Source organism: Dichomitus squalens (assembly GCF_000275845.1).
Source record: "Dichomitus squalens LYAD-421 SS1 unplaced genomic scaffold DICSQscaffold_17, whole genome shotgun sequence".
Taxonomy (NCBI): domain Eukaryota; kingdom Fungi; phylum Basidiomycota; class Agaricomycetes; order Polyporales; family Polyporaceae; genus Dichomitus; species Dichomitus squalens.
The window spans coordinates 94,577-111,593 of NW_006766899.1; the positions used below are offsets into that span (position 1 = coordinate 94,577).

At 56.2% G+C, this 17,017-nt stretch overlaps 5 protein-coding genes across 5 annotated transcripts; 3 read left to right on the plus strand and 2 right to left on the minus strand.

The window, feature by feature from the left end:
• Positions 1-369: 369 nt before the first annotated feature.
• On the minus strand, positions 370-3,109 carry DICSQDRAFT_127420 (mannosyltransferase; the record flags this gene model as incomplete). Its single annotated transcript, XM_007366285.1, has 6 exons — positions 370-987; positions 1,041-1,183; positions 1,334-1,351; positions 1,523-2,282; positions 2,864-2,892; positions 3,079-3,109. 6 exons carry the CDS (start codon positions 3,107-3,109, stop codon positions 370-372), a joined length of 1,599 nt encoding a protein of 532 aa, XP_007366347.1.
• Positions 3,110-4,270: 1,161 nt separating this feature from the next.
• On the plus strand, positions 4,271-7,550 carry DICSQDRAFT_137055 (xanthine/uracil permease). The gene is made up of 12 exons (XM_007366286.1): positions 4,271-4,472; positions 4,527-4,607; positions 4,664-4,693; positions 4,749-4,766; positions 4,824-5,045; positions 5,102-5,181; positions 5,249-5,370; positions 5,435-5,591; positions 5,684-5,882; positions 5,950-6,013; positions 6,079-6,397; positions 6,571-7,550. Exons 1-12 carry the CDS (start codon positions 4,440-4,442, stop codon positions 6,926-6,928), a joined length of 1,683 nt encoding a protein of 560 aa, XP_007366348.1. The 5' UTR covers positions 4,271-4,439; the 3' UTR covers positions 6,929-7,550.
• Positions 7,551-9,908: 2,358 nt separating this feature from the next.
• DICSQDRAFT_170675 (uncharacterized protein) lies at positions 9,909-10,570 on the plus strand (the record flags this gene model as incomplete). The annotated part of the gene is made up of 3 exons (XM_007366287.1): positions 9,909-10,009; positions 10,067-10,295; positions 10,355-10,570. The coding sequence occupies 3 exons, from the start codon at positions 9,909-9,911 to the stop codon at positions 10,568-10,570; spliced, it is 546 nt and encodes a 181-aa protein (XP_007366349.1).
• A 1,080-nt stretch (positions 10,571-11,650) lies between these two features.
• Positions 11,651-13,546, minus strand: DICSQDRAFT_170676 (uncharacterized protein; the record flags this gene model as incomplete). The annotated part of the gene is made up of 3 exons (XM_007366288.1): positions 11,651-12,041; positions 12,169-12,421; positions 13,465-13,546. 3 exons carry the CDS (start codon positions 13,544-13,546, stop codon positions 11,651-11,653), a joined length of 726 nt encoding a protein of 241 aa, XP_007366350.1.
• Positions 13,547-14,253: 707 nt separating this feature from the next.
• Positions 14,254-16,591, plus strand: DICSQDRAFT_127423 (uncharacterized protein; the record flags this gene model as incomplete). The annotated part of the gene is made up of 4 exons (XM_007366289.1): positions 14,254-14,349; positions 14,576-14,655; positions 14,717-16,101; positions 16,539-16,591. 4 exons carry the CDS (start codon positions 14,254-14,256, stop codon positions 16,589-16,591), a joined length of 1,614 nt encoding a protein of 537 aa, XP_007366351.1.
• Between the last annotated feature and the right edge of the window lie 426 nt (positions 16,592-17,017).

Sequence of the window (17,017 nt, forward strand, 5' to 3'; positions counted from 1 at the left end):
TAGTTGTTACTAGCCAGTGTCCAACAACTCTAATCCGCAATCTAAGTAGCGTGGTCAACGGCACTGGCGCTTTCCAAGCAAAGCCCCGAAGCGGCATACGTACGTCGAATTCGCGATGCGGCGAACGTGAGCTTGTCGAGCTCCTGTCTACATCCCTTTCCGAGTGCACAGGTCCGACCGAGTCGTGCCCAGGCCATCGCAGCTATGTGAGTCCATGCCATTGAGTTACGGCATTCACGACAGTTCGACGTCTCATATTCTTCGGCACACCCTCCTGCCATCCGGGCGCGCCGATCCCGCCCGGCCTCCCAAACTCTCTCAAGCATGGAAGCATTTGCCTCAAAGGAGAACCCATGGGTCGCTAGTGCATTATGCAGGAGGCAAGAACGCGCCCCACAATACACAACTGACTGCGCCCCAAACGACGCTCCAGCCGACCCACCACCTCCCCAGCGCCGGTCGCTCAACAAGCAGCCACGCCGCCGCCCAATACGTGCACGGCATCGTCGCCGCAAAGCGCAGCACGATCTGGGTGTGCGAGGCGAAGAGGAGCAGGAGACACATGAGCAGCGCGTGGATGGCGTGTGGAGCCAGAGCCGGATGTAGGAAGGGCGACGTGGTCGCGCGACCTTCGTTCCGGGACTCGTTTGACTTGCCCGAAGCGGGAGAGGAGGTGATTAGTGCTCGGAGTCGGGGGATGAGGGCGGCGCGTGAGTAGTGCAGCGTGTACGCGAAGAGGAGCGCGAGCGGAGGCGCGCCAAGGAGGAAATTCGGGAGTTGCTGGAGCGTCCAATAGCGCAGGAACCCGACGTTCCAGTATTTTGACTGGGCGTAGCTGTAGATAGAAGGCAGAAGCGAGTCGCACCAGGGGGCGGGTTCCGAACCGTCCGCGCAGAAGACGCGATATGCGGAGTACTGGAGGTATACGAATGGCGAGACCACCATAGCGGACAACGCAACTGCGTAGATCGCGGATCCTAGGTTCACCTGGTGTTGAGCGTCAGGTTGTCTCTATTCTTCTGGCAACAGGTTCAGCGTACTTTGCGGTGTTTGAGGAAGGGTTCGGCTATGAGTCCATAGAGAATAAACCCAGCCAAGAATATGCCGTTTGAGCGCGACGTCGCAGCCACCATGAAGGAAAAGGCGGCGAAGAGCCATTGTTCTTTTGCACAGTAGAGCATGCCTGTGGGATTTCAAATCAGTTGCCTCACAAGACGCATGATACTGAAAGTACGGGGCCACGAGGAGACACGTGAAGTGGAGTGGAGATATGAAACATTGACCCAAGTCCGTTATTTGATCAATAGTACCAGTGGTGCGGAAAGGGGCACACCTCCACTGCCCTCAATTGCTATACGCCAGCGCTGGTCAACGAGGCCAAAAAGGTAGGATAGTTCGCAGTAGTCTCAGTAAGATCTGTCAACAAGCAGGAGGACTTCCTGTCGCAGTCCGTTGAGACCCAATCGACAAGAGAGGATCGTTGTGTACTCTCTCAAATGATTCGTTCAAGACATATTCTTACCTAGATACGAGCACCAGGCGAAGAGTGCCTCGGTGTACCCCGCCACGCGGAACGTCGCCGGGCTACTGGGCAGCAGCGATAACATCGACGCCAGCAGGGCAACGCTCGGCGAGCCCAGCAGCTCCAGCGTCAGGTCATACAGCGTCAGCACAGAGTGCACCGACAACATGGACCCAAGCACGCCCCCGACAAGGACGTCTTCCCAGCTCAGCTGCTGCGGGCTTCCGACGCTCGCGGTCGGGACGCGGAGCAACGCACCCAGGGCGCGCATTAGGGAGGGTACCCCAGGGAAGAACGCCCATTCGTGCTCGTACACGTAGCCCTCCTTTGCTATGTGCGCGAAGTGGAAGGCGTCCCACCGCAAGACCGCGGAAGCGAGCGTCCGTCGGAGCGAAAAGGTCGCGGGCCCCGTCCCCGGCGATAACAGGATCTTCGGCGACGAGTCAAACAGCGGCAGCTGTGCTGCTGCGACGGTCAAGATGAGCGTGAGGAGGCTCGCCGCGCACGATGCGGCAAAGAGCATCCGTCTGTGGTTCGCTGGGTTCGCCGGCCGCGCGTGAGCGGTCTGCTTCCCGGAGAATGACATGGCGGATTGCGCTAGGAGGTTCTTCATCAGTAGTCGGATGGTGCGTCGGATATGCTTGATACCATTCACCTTCTGTGTCTTCCAACTGTTGGAAGTCGCGCGAAGGGCAACAGAGGCTCTCGAAGGTGGGATGTTCAACGCAACAAGTTCAGGTGCAACCTTCGACTTGCCTTTCTAGGGAAGGAACAGAGCGGAGCGCCCATCGATGAACGCGCTGCCCGAAGGCAAGGTTGATCAGAGCAGCGCCGCACTGCTCAAATGTATGCGCATGCCGACATCCACATGGACCGTTCAGCCCTACTCAGTCGAGCATTCTCAAACCCGCCCAGTCCATACCCATTTCTCTCTGCGAGGAGCCCACCACCTACTCCAGCTGAGATCTCTGGAAAGCTGCAAACACCCTCCCTACAGCAGCACACTGCCGTGGGGCAAAAATAAGTACAGAACAAGGATCAGCCAAGGGGAACTAATGCCCAGTACGTGTCTGGTTCTTCTGTGCGACGCTATGTTGGAGTCTTGGCGTCGTCTACGGAGCCTCCGTGCCCGATATGTATCTGCCTTCCTCCAGATCCGCGTGGTACCTGAAGTCGGGACTGGAATTTCTCGGTCTCGAGAATTTACCCAGCACGATCAGGGGGGTCGTGTGCCACAGTGCCCCTCGGGCAAGCAACGACAGCGCTGGCTATCTACGGTGGAGACCTGCGGGATCCGCCCTGATTGTATGGCGAGGTAGGCCGATACATACTTCTACTTACGATCGAGCGAACGTCCTGGCCTATGGTCCCTGAACAACCGTATCTAAGCGATGACCACACTAGCTGCAGAGCCAAGGTCGAGGCTTCCAGCTGCGCCGTTGAAGTTTGCTGCTGGTCTCGCTGATCCCTCAGGTTGTGCCCACATATCTTTTGTCTCATTATCACCACCTTCCCCCGTCTTCCTCAAATAACGACTCTTGGCTATGGGCACTCACATGCCTTCTCAGTACCCAGTGCACATTCCATATCGCCTTTCTGCTCAGCGTCGGCGCTGCACGTAGCGCGACTCGATATCGATTCCCCGATCTTCTGTTTTTCCAGCAGGTGCAGTCCCGGAACTCGGGCCAAGCCTTGTCCGCACGGCCACTTGTGTATTTATCGTCTCTTTGGGAACTCTCTAAGTCCCGCGTGCGTGGCGTCGCAGATTGTCTGCGACCGCATGATTCCCTCTCCGGCGTCGCCGTCGATGGCCGATGCGTCGCCACGGGTCGTCTCGGAAGGGGGTCTCTGCGCGCGGCGCGAGCTTGAGACTTGCGAAGACATCTTCAAGTGCGCAGCTCTTGCAAATCACATCGTCGCGACCAGTATTTATAGATATCAAGGGGGAAGCCTTTGTATGTCCGCCCACTTCGCACCACTTACATCGACGCGAGTAGAGTTTTGCGCGTTCGGGGCTAGCGGAGTGTTCATGTGCACACAGCTTTCACCATATGCACAGCTCCAGCTGAAGCGGGAGCATCACCCGCATCGCCCTTGACCGAGAGGCTATGAAATCTAGCTCGAATTGGCCACGTCGAGTGGTCGCGCTTCTGTTGCGCCCGTCTGTCCGCCGGGTCGTATGCATCTGATGGGCGCCTCACGAGATCATCGTCGCACCCACGCGCATGTGGTTGATGTGCACCAGAAGATCTGCTTTGCAGCCGTCTGAACTCAGAAGATGTCAACTGTGGCAAGGATATGTGACCTGCTCTCAGCCGGGGGTGAGCGTGGGGTAGCCGGTGAGCTCATTCCGTGCACTCATCCGCTTCCTGGGCAGGCACATAACATGCGAACGAACCCACCTGATAAGAAGCTGCGGCGAAGAAGCGCACACAAAATACAGCATCGCAACGGTTCGCTTGAAGTCGTGTGGTTTCGCGGGAGGATGAGGCCCGAGGTAAGGCATTCCATCAACCGATGCAACGTGATCTGACATCTCGACTGAGTACTAGTGACAGCGATCAGTTCCTGTCAAGCCGCGAGGAATTCTACACCTTCTTCCTAGCTTGCTGTACTGAACCATGGCCGACTTGCAAGTTGCCATGAGGACCTTGGAACAACCTGGTCCTTGAGGATTCAGACGGTGAATTGGGCGGGACCCGGACATTCGACCGTCCGAGGGGCACGAGCGCTTGGTGGGGGGGTGGGAGAACCGATCGCGCGGACAAGCAGATCTGGGATGCAAGATCTGGGATAGCTGGGTGGCTCTTCTTATCGACTCTTCCGGTTGGGTACATCACCCGATAAAATGCGCTAGCTCGCGCGTAGCGTCCCCTCCCCCCCGCATCTCTTCGTTGCACCTTTGCACGCCTCGACCATGGTAGGCTTCACGGATAGGTTGAATGCCCGAGTAAGTAGTCCACCTCTTCGCGCGATATCGTTCGAGCGTGCTCAGGTTACCTAGGTTGCGGACTCCGCCGTCGGGAGGTATTTCCGCTTGGAGGGTTCCGGTCACCCACGCGAACGTGAGGGGTCTCGGTTCTTGGTGCGTTGTGCCGCTCGTCCGACTCCATCGAACAACTTTGACATTTCCTGCTGCAGACTGAGATCCGTGCTGGTCTAACAACATGGGTGAGTAGTCCAGGCGTACATGTTCAATCTCGCGAGATGTTAACCTCTCGGACAGGCCGCCATGGCGTACATTGTATGTAGTTACGTTCTGCCCTTCGCGTCTTTCCTCTCAATGCGACTTGCTCTCCAGATCTCTGTCAACGCTTCCATCCTCACGGACTCTGGAGGAACATGCGTGTGCTCAACGAACGACGGTTGTCTTGATGACCCAGCCTACAACACCTGCCTCGGTGAGATTCAGCGCGACTTCATCACCACCACCGCTTCGATCGCCTCGCTTGCCTCTGTTCTCATGGGGGCACTCGCCAACTTGCCGGTCGGGATGGCTCCAGGTTTGGGCCTCAACGCATACGTGAGTCATCCCGCTGCACTCTGTTTGCTCAGGTGCCAAACGGTCTATCCCATTAGCTCGCGTATTCAGTCGTAGGGTTCCACGGGAGTGGTTTCATCACATATAGGGAAGCTATGGCTGCGGTGTTCATGGAAGGGTACGTGCCCACCGCGCTCCAGATCCACAGGTGCCTGGCCTTATCTCTGCGCGCTACTGTCTTTTAGCTGGATCTTCTTCATCCTCTCTCTGCTGGGTCTCCGGCAATGGCTCGCCCGCATCATGCCTCAGTCGCTAGTCTTGGCCGTTGGTGCTGGTATCGGTCTTTTCATCGCCTTCATCGGACTCTGTGAGCACGAAGCGCTACCCGCCTCTCCATATCGCGCCTAAGGCTGACCATGCATCCTCCGTAGCCTCTGGTGGTCTCTTCGTCATTGGTGGTGATACCACGAATCTCGTCGGCCTGGGTGGCTGCAAACCCGAGGACTACATCGACCCGAGCATGCCGTTCTACTGCAACTCCAAGGTCATGCGTCTCCCGACGATGTGGCTTGGTATCTTCACGGGCGGGTAAGTCGCATCCGGATCCCATATCTATGACGTCCGGGCGGCACGTTAACTCACCTTGACACGCTTGTTTCCGTGACGCGCGTGCCTGACAGGATCTTCACGGTGTTCCTTATGCTCTACCGCGTTAAGGGCGCGATCATCTGGGGTATCTTCCTGACGTCGATTATCTCGTGGCCGCGCACGACACCCGTGACCGCCTTCCCCCACACGGACGCCGGCGACGTTGCCTTCGACTTCTTCAAGAAGGTCGTTACCTTCTGGCCGTTGAAGCATGTCGGAAATGCCCTTGACGTAAGTTCGTTCGATCCGGTGGGCGTTGGCCTCGATTACTGACGCGCACATTTTGTTTGCCCTTTAGTACAACTATGGTAACGGCAAGGTGTGGTACGCGCTTATCACGTTCCTCTATGTCGACATCCTCGGTGAGCACGTCTTGCCTCTATCTCCCCATTTTCAAGCCCTCAACTAACGTGTGTCCCGCCTTCAGATACCACCGGTACGCTATACTCCATGGCCAAGTTCGCGGGCCTCCGCGACCCCGTGACGCTCGACTTCGAGAATTCGACGATCGCGTACTGCGTCGACGCTTTCTCGATTTCCATGGGTGCGCTCATGGGCACGTCCCCCGTCACGGCTTTCATCGAGTCCGCGACGGGTATCGCTGAGGGCGGCCGAACGGGCATGACCGCGATCGTGACGGGCATCATGTTCTTCATCTCCATCTTCTTCGCGCCGATCTTTGCGTCTATCCCATCGTGGGCCACTGGCGGTGCGCTTGTCATCGTCGGTTCGCTCATGATCCGCACGTGAGTACTATTCCTTGGCTCTGTTCTTCGTGTTCGTTGCGTTGTGGAGCATCTATCTGTGCTGCGTTCCAACCGCATCATTGATATGCTGCGCGACGCAGACGATCCGGTACCTTTTCGACAGTGATGCTGATCCTCGTCGAACTCTTGCTGACGATCCACGAACCCAACAGGTCGCGCGAGATCAACTGGGACTACGTAGGCGATGCCCTGCCCGCGTTCCTCACCATCATCACCATCCCGCTCACCTACAACATCGCGTACGGCGTCATCGCCGGCATCCTCTCGTACGTCCTCCTCAACGGCGGTGCCTGGATCATCCGCAAGGTCTCCGGCGGCCGCATCGTTCCAGCAAACTACGACCTCGCCGAGACCTGGGTCATCCCCCCTGGCGGCATCGTGCCCGGCTGGGTCAAGGCTCTCCAAGGCCGGAACCGCAGGGAGGAGATCGTGCCAATGGAGCAGCGCCCGGCGCACTCGCCGTCGCTCGAGGAGCACACGAAGGGCAGCTTCGCCGCCTCGGAAATTTGAAGATCCTCAGCGTCGCACCAGATAGGCTCTCCAGCGACACCTCGCCGAATGTATGCCCGCATGTAGATGACATATAGGTATTTATGCGGCGGCACCAGTTACACCAGCAGCATTTCGAACTTCCCTACGCCCTTCCCCGACTCTTGGATTATATCGCTTGGACCGTTGTATATAGAACTTACGGGCCCCGGCCGTTCAACTCGCGCTTCGGCTTGTTTCCTTCCCTCGCCCCTCTCCCTCTCCCCGCCTGCGACCTGCGCTCTCCTACCGCATCATCCCGCCTCGTTGTGTCGATATACCTTCCCGGTCGCGTGCGCCCGCATCCCTTCTCGTCTCGCTCTTGGGCGTGATGCCGCTGCCGACGTTGTAGAAAACCCATCCGTTATCGCTCTTATCATCTAGCCGCACGCTATTTCATTTAGCACGGCAGTATGCTAAGCGCCCCAAGTACGCATGGTATACCCGTACATAGCGCGTAGGATGCTTCTTGTTGTAGGCTGAGTTTCTGCTGCTCGCCCGCTCTCTCGAAAAGCGCTGTACTATCTCAGATGTACGACACGTCTTGTCTGTGCTCGAATGCATGTCCGCTCATTTCTGTGACCCTTAATATAACTTGCTGTATCTCTCTCGTGCGCCATGGTGTCATGTACGGCCAAGCGTCTCAACGCGTCAAAGGACCATGCAGGCAGTTTTGCATTCGCCCCCTCAAGCACAGCTGCTTGTGGCATATTCATGTCAGCCAATTCCGACGGGTGCTGGTACATTTTCTGTACCGTCAAGGCGAACAAACTCCCCGGATCACCGTGTCCGATGCGATATCAGCGAACTCGACGCATAATGATTGGGCGATATCGACATGAGGATGAATGAGAACTCGGTGACCCTACTTACAGGATGAGGTTTGGTCCCATGAGGACAACAGTCTCGTAGGTACAAGTCCTGATGTGGATGTGTTTAGGTAATCACATGCCAGTACTGGATGATCCGACAACGTCCTTTCCTTCCTGCCCAACGCCAACAATTATCCCTCAAAAGGACACTCTCGTCTACGTGAAGGCCAACTACGAGCTCCGAGAGCCCGACCCCGACCCCTACAGCCCCCTACAGCCCGACCCTTACAGCCCGACCCCAAACCCCCGGAGGTCAGCGCCAAATCTTCTTGAAACACGGTGCGCATCATGATCGACCTGCTGAATGTGGTGACTATGCCGAATGCTCACCGCGAGGCTAGAAAACACTTTTGTCCTCCGTCTACCGCCAGGGAGCGGGGAGGATATTGACGCGGAGTGATTTGCTGATGCAGACCGTGACGTCGTTCTCTACACCGTACCACCTTCCCAGGCTTGCTCACGATAGCTTTCAACTTGCGTATTCTTACGTTAGCCATATCTTTCCACAACCTTGCAAGTCTCTTCGCGACGCCCGGTTGCGTAACCTTCCATGTGCTCTATCCGCAGACCGAAGCATATTCGAGTCTTCGTATGATGGGTGATTAACTCGTAGTGAGCATACTTGACATATATACAAACCTTATCGCACAAATTGGCTGCCAGCGTGCACCTCTCTCCCATCGTCTCTTCATAGAACATGCTCTTAGGACGACGACCTCGCATACAGAAGGTACGACGAACTCGCGGACAGAAGGTACGACGTCTGTCAGTGGGCGTGGCCTCCAGTATCCCTTTTATTCTAACTGGTGCACGTTGAAAGGGAGCCAGCCCCCTTCGCTGTTTTGCACGAACAATGCGTCCTACAACGCCGGAATAGCTCGCGACGGTTACAAAGCTGTTTACGCTAGAAAACCCATGGTCTTGACGTGTGAGAAAGAATCCTCGATACACAGCGGACTAAACAGTAAGTCGTGTTCCCAGCGCCCACTTCCGAAAGTCGGTGTTGCTCGTCCAGACCAAACGTCAGAAGGCATAAAGGACGAGAAGACAAGACCGCGCATTTTGGTTTCCCGACCTGATCTCTGTCTCAGGCCGAGCGGCCTGAGGCAGCGAGCAGGAAGGTACTTATCCCGAGGACCACGAAAAGGTATGCGCCAGGACCGGAGTCCCTCCCTCGGGAAAAGAAACCACGCACCTTGGAAGGGCCAGAGGCCGATAGGGAGAAAATCACGTACCTTGCGTCCGTAACCGCCACCACCGTGGAGAAATCACCTACCTTTGGGCCACAACCGTAAAGAAACCACGCACCTTGAAGCGGAAACCGCTACGACCAGGAAGAAACCACGTACCTTTAGCCACGTCCCACCACCGAAAGAAAATTACGCACCTTGATTAGGCCACCACCAAAAAGAAACCACGTACCTGGAGGTCGGACACTGAGAGCAGTGCGTTCTCGCCTCGGGGTTATATGCTCGCCAGCGTTGCTAACTGGCCCATGTCAGCCTATGGTCAGCCTCCTCATGACTCCTTGCGGCACACCGGCAGGTCAGCACGCTGGAAGGCTTATGACGTCCTTGTGTCTTTCTTAGCCAACAGTCGACTGCATTGGTACGAACTGATGTGACGTCATCGAGCGTTGCTAGAACAAACTGTTCAGGATGATTGGCTGCGAACGAGGCTGGCCAGGTCACAGCATAACTACGAAGCATCGTCTTCTATGCCGACGTGCTGCTCGGGGCTGACCACTCGGTACTGACAAGCCAAGTGCACGTGCCGTTCCTGCACCAAGAACGCGGTCAAGGTCAGGAACGCGACTATCTCCCGTATCACGTCTCTCCTTCCTTCGCTTGTTCTCGACCACTTCTGAAGCGCCGTCCAGCCGACGCAGACGCGAAAGACTTCAAGCGTTCATACGCTCTCTCTCGTGTCGCGCATCCTTCAAAACGACTACTATTTGTGCAAGACCATCGCGCTCCCGCCTCCGAAGAACAGTGAGGAGGATACCTCGCTCGAGCGCGTCATGCACTTGCGAGGTGAGGCTCCCGCTGAGCTGGTGAAGGACTGGGCAGTCGACGGAACGAACGCGCAAGATGTGGAACAAGATCGAGGAGTTGTTCTGGACGAACGCCACCATCTTCGTAGTGGGCGGCTTCTGGGGAAGGAAGAAGACGAAGAACGGCGATTTCTTCCTGTAAGCGGAGCATCTCAACTCGCTCAAATATCCTTATAACTCACGCCGTCCACTCAGCATGCATCTTGTTACGTTCGTTTTGTTCCTCCCGTCTCTGGCTGCGTACCCCTCTCCGACGTCGATCAACATTCTTCTCCGCACGTATCTCCTCAACACGCTCGCCCTCTACGTCGCGTGGCCGCCCTCCCTTGCCAATCGCCGGATTCTACGACACCGACACGCCCCCTCCTGCCGACACCATGACGAAGCCCGCGGACGGGGCGCTCGCCCCAGAGAACACGACCCCGTACGCGTGGCTCGCGATTGTGCAGAGCACGCTCTCACCCGGACGACCACCTGTGCAAGCTGCAGCGGTCGCTCGCGCACTTCGCAGCGCTGTACGGGACCACGCCCGCAAGGCGCTGGGAGGAGCTGGGCGTCGGGCTGGAGGACGCGGGCACGGAGAGGCTGGACGGGTCGCTGCTCGTGCGCACGGCGGGTTTGGCTCTGGAACGGGCGGGGTGGATGTACGAGGGGGAGGAGAGGAAGGAGTGGGACTTTGATGTGTTCTATTATGACTGATTGTTTGTAGGAAGTCGATGCCCGATGTCGGCACGAGGTGCCTTGTACTAGCTGCCTTGTCCTATGAGGGAGGGCTGAGAGGCAGTTTGTCATCATTAACTGTACAAGAGACTTTTCATAGCAGAAGGTTATACTCATACATATCGCATGGCTCGCTGTAATACTAGTCCGGTACGACAACTGGCATCACGATAGCTACATTCCTGTAGAACGCGATCAACACACTTACACCTGAAACCCTCTTAGATCTGGTATGATCTCGACAGAAGCGAATGGCCGCATGGAGTCGAAGAGGAAGAGCAGAGCGGCGATGGAAAAAATAATGAAGAATACCAAAAGCCCGCCGGATGGTGAAGGGCTTTGTGTTATTGGAGTCGCTACTGATAGCCACCCTGTCATGATTGCCGTAGAAGCGAACAAGCACAGTGCTGGTATCTGTCGGAAGAGGTAGAATTCAGGCCGTTCGGCTTGGTTCGCATCCTGAGACGAGAGGTCAGGCACATGTCTCGCAATATAGGTCTAGCTGCCTACCAGAAACACGGTGAAGTCCTTTTCTGCGAACAGTAACATGTTAATCAAGAGGCCGAAACCCGCGATGGCGGGCATCACTACGACGACGGGCATATGCGGGAATACGATGGGTGCCGACGCTGACTCCAGTCTCTCATCCGAGGAAACAATGAGATCAATCACCATCAACAGAGACAACTGTATGCCGTAGTTAGTGACTTGATATCCGTCAACCTTCTGTGCAGACGTACCAGGGAAAAGGTCATGAGCCATCGCAGTCGACGGTGCCTCAGAAGCGCCGCAGACCGTAACTTGGCCATCTGATCATCACTGATGTACATAGCGCGGACGTGTCCATCCTCGTCTAGGTCAAAGGAATTGGCGAATGTTGCTGGAGATCCTATGGAAAAGTCGTCCGTGGTGTGGTAGGATTGCTTGCGGAGCAACAGACAGGCCAAGCCTCGCCAAGGGTCCTCGCAAGCGAGGAGGGCTACGTGGGTAGATTGGCTTGGGTTCGACGACGAGATCCGAACGACAGGGAGATGGACTTGCATGCCGTATGCGGAACAATTACATAGATAGGGGTGTATCGAGGATGTAGCCTAGCTTGCGATGGAATGCTCCTCTTAGGAGGGGCACGAGACTCGACAAGCCCTGGAAATCACCTGGGGAGGATGCGAGGAGGCCGTGGTCTCTTGTAGCGAGGAAGGCGGCTCCAGGGGATGTGGATGTATCCCTGGGCGCATAGCTGTACGTTGACCAGGCAGGGAACGTGAGAATGTCGGTGGAGTGGAGTGAACGGAGCCCCCAGGCAAAGATGGACTGGTCAGGAATCTTCCGCAAGACTTCCTCTTGGAGGCGTAAGAACGCGTGCTTACCTCCCCCGCCGTATATGACGGGCAAATGGACGCCAAATATACCGAACAAGGAATACGCCTTGTCCTCCGCGCGCGTCGTCTCCCTGGAAGCTGCTCAAGACATATGACGGGCGATGGGGAAGCCCGACAGCTGTCTGTCGAAAGTCAATATTGAGCGGTCCACGCCCGTGATGGCCTCAAGAGATCTCGAACTTGGAGCCAAGTACTGACCAATCGTTGAAGAGGAACTCGACCGCTCGAGGTGCGATGAGTTCCTGGAGCGTCCATCCGCGTCGGTGCCACCTGCTATCCCGGAACTCTTGCTCCGAGTTCTTGGACGCGCTGTTGACATCCGATAGGTACGCATAACAGGCGTCAGCCTTACTGTACCAAACGAACATCGAGTTGATTGCCTCGGAGAGCTCGGCAGAGCTCGTCTTGTCGATGCAACAGGAGTCGACCCAACCATAGTCATAGCCGCGACCTAGTGCAAAGCGACGAGATCTCAGGACCTTCTGTGATATCATAGGATAGGGGAGTCGAAGATTGTGTTGCCGGGATGCTTCCTTTGGATTTCGCAGAGTTGTTGGAATGTCTGCTCTCCATAGGGGTTTTATGTGTGTGAGAGGATCGCATAGGTGACATGCTCGGGCTTGACGAACTCCACAAAGCGGAAAGTTCGCGTGTCGAGCAATCGCATCGTCGACTTACACCAGGCCTGTGGAAAATATATCCGTCAACCTGGAGAGCATTGAGAATCTACTTCGAACGCTTACCCTCAAGTTCGCTGGCAAAGCCTCGAAGAATGTGGAGTGTCTGGTCACGGAAGCGGTTGGGCTTATCATCCACAGTCAGCACGCCCTTGCGACCCTCAAGCCACAACCTCAAGGTCTCATGTCACCGCCCCCAAACTTCCCTGTCCATCTGTCAAATCTATAGAGTCAGACTGCGTAGCCTTGGAGCTATGAAGACGCTGACAAAGGTCCACTGGTATGTCATCTATCGAGGTTCAACAAAGAGCTTCCTTGCGACCAGGAGAGGAAGTAGAAGGTGGATATCGCTAGGTATGTACACATTGCAGATTTGAGGTCCAAGGGGTGTGCGAATGACCAAGAATTAGATGCTGGTTGTATTGAGTCGCGGCTGTGCGAAGCACAGGTTGTGCGATTTGAACGAAGTGTCAGTGCCCTATGGACTGAACCCTAGGATGGCAGATACCAGTTTAACTGTACTTTGAGTAGAACACTTTCACGAGGCCTTAGGGTCATGGATGCAATCTGTAGCTTGACTGACGTCATGATTCCTAAGACATTAGTCTTCCTTGCGACCTCGGTGAAAAATACCATTCAATCGTAGCCGCAAACATACCGGATGAGCGCTTTATCACGGAGCGTTGGACATTGGAGATTACCGGGGTAGGCAAGTCAGGAGAGGATTCTGCACGATGCGACACACAATGACAAGTCAAGCACGGATCCGGAGAAGGCGACAGGCGGGCATTCGGGTAGACACTAGACGGGCGCTTACCGGCATAGAGGCCAGGCGCACCGAGAGTAGGTCCACTGGTAATGCGAACGGCCACGCTCGACACGCCGTTCGAGTCGTGCATCGCTCCAGTTCCCCGTAGAACGTGCCGAATCCCGCTCGTTGAAGTGCATCCGGATGCTTCGCATGTCAAGGTGGAGACAAGGTTCACTCCATGTCTACTACTATTACTACTACTACTACTAGCAGACTAGCTTCGTACGAGGGACGATTTTGCGCCTCCGTTCAATGCGAGTCGGGTTTACGCCCGCGGAGAGCTCGCAATGGGCGACCTTCCTTTGCTATTCGGTCAGAAAGCTCCGTCACAGCCTCATTCAGCTCAGGTTCTGTGTCTGCATCCCTGGACTCCCTCGACCTCTGTCTTGGTTGATGTATGACCTTTCTCCAGTGACTCGGAGAATATGTGAATGCCATGTGATGCAGTCAGAATGAGGGCTTTACGTGGTATTCCCGCAGTGGGGCGCAATCAACCACTCATGCCGTCAAAGTTCGAAAGTGCATAATGTTCAGTCTTCTTGTCCAGAGCACGGGTCCCATTGATATTCCCCTTCTTCGACAATAGTCCACATGCCACTTCGAGCTGCAGCATCGCCTGGATCCCGCCGTGACCACCCGCCATGAACCTTAAATGTGCTGCGGTAGCGTGAGCTCAGGGTCCTTTCAAAACCCGCGATAAGATCGTATGTTCCTTGAGCGCCCCTATCTGCCGAGCTGCATCGACGCCCTCTGAATAAGTGAACAAGTAAGTTCCTACCCGCCTCTCTCAGTGATATGCAGCTGACCATCACCAGTCTGTCTTTGAGTCATGTGCAAAGCGACCCTTTCCTGGCTACTGCCAGGAAACGCACCCTCTATGGCAGATGGTTGGTAAGTGGTTACTCCCGTTATCCTTGTCCCATGCAAGTTGAATTGATCGACCTCCACGATATGTACTTACGAAGGGAGAATTCTCTGGTAAGTAACAACACACTTCATTCAAGGTAGACACCCAACACATTCGGAATTTACACACTAGCGCAACCCCTCCTACTGGGTCGATAGAGACCTCTCGTCCTATGTGCATTCGACATATGCCCAAATCATCGCTTCGCAGCTATCGAGCATCATTGACGAAAACAAACTTACTCCTCAAGCTCTATGGTACCTTCAAGACAGTCGCGAACAGCTTCACGCGTGAGTTCTACCAATACCTCCTCAAGCTCGATACTACTTTGAACTAACGCATCACTACTAGGATCGCAGAGAAGCCATCTCTACAGGAGGCCCTATTGGGACTCGCAGAGTCCATTCCACCGAAGGTCCGATACGCCACTCTCCGAGTTCGCCATGTGCAGCAACTGTCCGAGGAGCTCGCATCGCAACCATCGTCCCCGACATCGCCCCCGGAGGAGTCCGTGCTTGAGCAAGACGATAATGTCGCTGAAAGCATTGGCAGCGAATTCATCTCGGGTGGACACATCGATACGGACATCAGCCCTGTCTCGGCTACTATGAGCGAGTTTCCTCTTCACATCGATGATACCACTTCGTCCATCGTTCTCGCGGATTTCACACCGTCCGGGGGCGGAGCGCAACAGCGGACGATGACGCCGGTGCAGGAGGTCACAGAGGCGCCTACAGTCCTCACCAACGCCGACGCTGCGCCCTGCATCGCCGCCGGACCTCCGCTTGGGGCGATGAATCCTGAAGAAGGCGCATCAGCAGGGTTTCGCGGAGGCGAGAGTGAGCCGCGTCCGATTGCTCACGTGGAGCCTGGTGCGAGCTCGTCGGAGTCGACTCTGCAGACAGCGGGCGACGAGCCGTCACGCAGCGGCGAGGAGACCGGCACTACCGAGGTGCCAACCTCTGCTGGGGTGCTATCAGAGGGAGAGCACAACTCAGTCCCCGCGAACTCCAACGACGACGCCTCCCTGCCTGGTGACGTGCCACAGCGGGAGGTGGAGGAGATTGTGCCTTCGGAGCAATGCATGCAGCATTCATCGGGGGAAGAGAACGTCCCGTACCAGGAGGCCGGTGCCGTACCTTCCGCTCGTTTGCAGCATGAGGGCCCATCGGAGTGCTCGGAGGACTCACAGGAAGCTCAGCGGCCCGAGGAGCCTCTTTCTCCACGGAACTTGCCCGATCCTCTTGCTACCGGAAATATGGATGATCAGCGTCCGAACAGCAGCGGTGGTATCGAGGATTCACAGGACCCAACGGCCGAGACCCCGACGCAAGATGGGGTGCCATCGCCGACCAATCTAGATCATCAAACCGACTCCAAGCCTCCTGCACTCACAGAAGAGATTCAACAGCTTGAGGAAGGGCCCGGCACCGCCGACAGCGAGCAGCCCCTAGCTGAGCCAGGAGCCGCGATGCCGGTAGAGACGTCATGTCTTGCACCCGGTGGTCCTTTATCGCAGGCAACGAACCACAGACCGATTGTGCAGTCGGCCACGCCAGCGGCGGCAAGCACGGAGACGTGCACTGCAACGACGACCATGACGGCGGAGCCGACTGCTCCACCGTCGTCGACTGTTCTCTCTTCGCAGACTGCTCTCCTTTCGCCCAAGGCTCCCCCTTCGCCGACCATCACTCTAGAGTCCGGCGCGGAGATGCAGCTTATAAGCCGAGACAGCAGTGAGTCGAGAGAGCCTAGTCCGCCTCCTGCGAGCACAGGCATTGACCCAGGAGGCGCGATTCCGCATCCGAGCCCGTCGCGACAAGCGGTCTCTCGTGCAGGACCGTCCACCCAGGGTAGCCACAGCTCCGCCCGTCCCCAAGCCAGCCCGAGAAACGGTGGTAGAGGCCGTCAAGCAAGGCACCGAGGGAGGAGGGGTTGACATCGGAGTACATGTATAACAGGCTGGGGTTTGCGGGGAACCAGAAAGAGAAAGAGAACGGAGCGTGTCCAATTCGAGGCTTGCGCACACAGAATGTCATTATGGCGTGGAATGAGGTGGTGAACAATGACAAACCTATAGGAGGACTATCGGACTGATAATTGTTCATCGCTCCCTGCGATGCCTCGGGACTGACAGACCTCAAAAGCCTCTCCCCAACGTCATAACTCGTAGGCGCGCCGATGAGTTCTACGTGCTTCCAAGGCTCCAAGGAAGCGTACCAGTGAGGAGGTGCACGTCAAAGGGTCAAGAAGCTGCAGGCCACCGTCAGCACTAGACTTATATGCGCCATACTCGAAGCACACATGCTCACCTTGGGCGTTGAGAACACGCCAGTCTGAAGTCGATCAAGTAGAGGCGTTGACTGTTGTTTCCCTTACCAGGATGAAGTCCTGGGCTTGAGGTCGCAATATTCCCTTCTCACGAACGTGTTGAAAGACGTCTGACTACTGATGTTATCAGCGATAAGAGCATCCCAGTCCTGGTTCAGCCGTACCATCTGATGTATGTGCGCAGGGCGATTCTGCTAGTCGAGATCGCCTTCTGGGAAGGAGACGTCGGGATGCGATCCACGACTGCCAGAAGCTCGGAATATCGTGGCCTTCCTCATGCGAAGTCACGAGGGATACCTGTTCTGGCGATATCACGCTTTA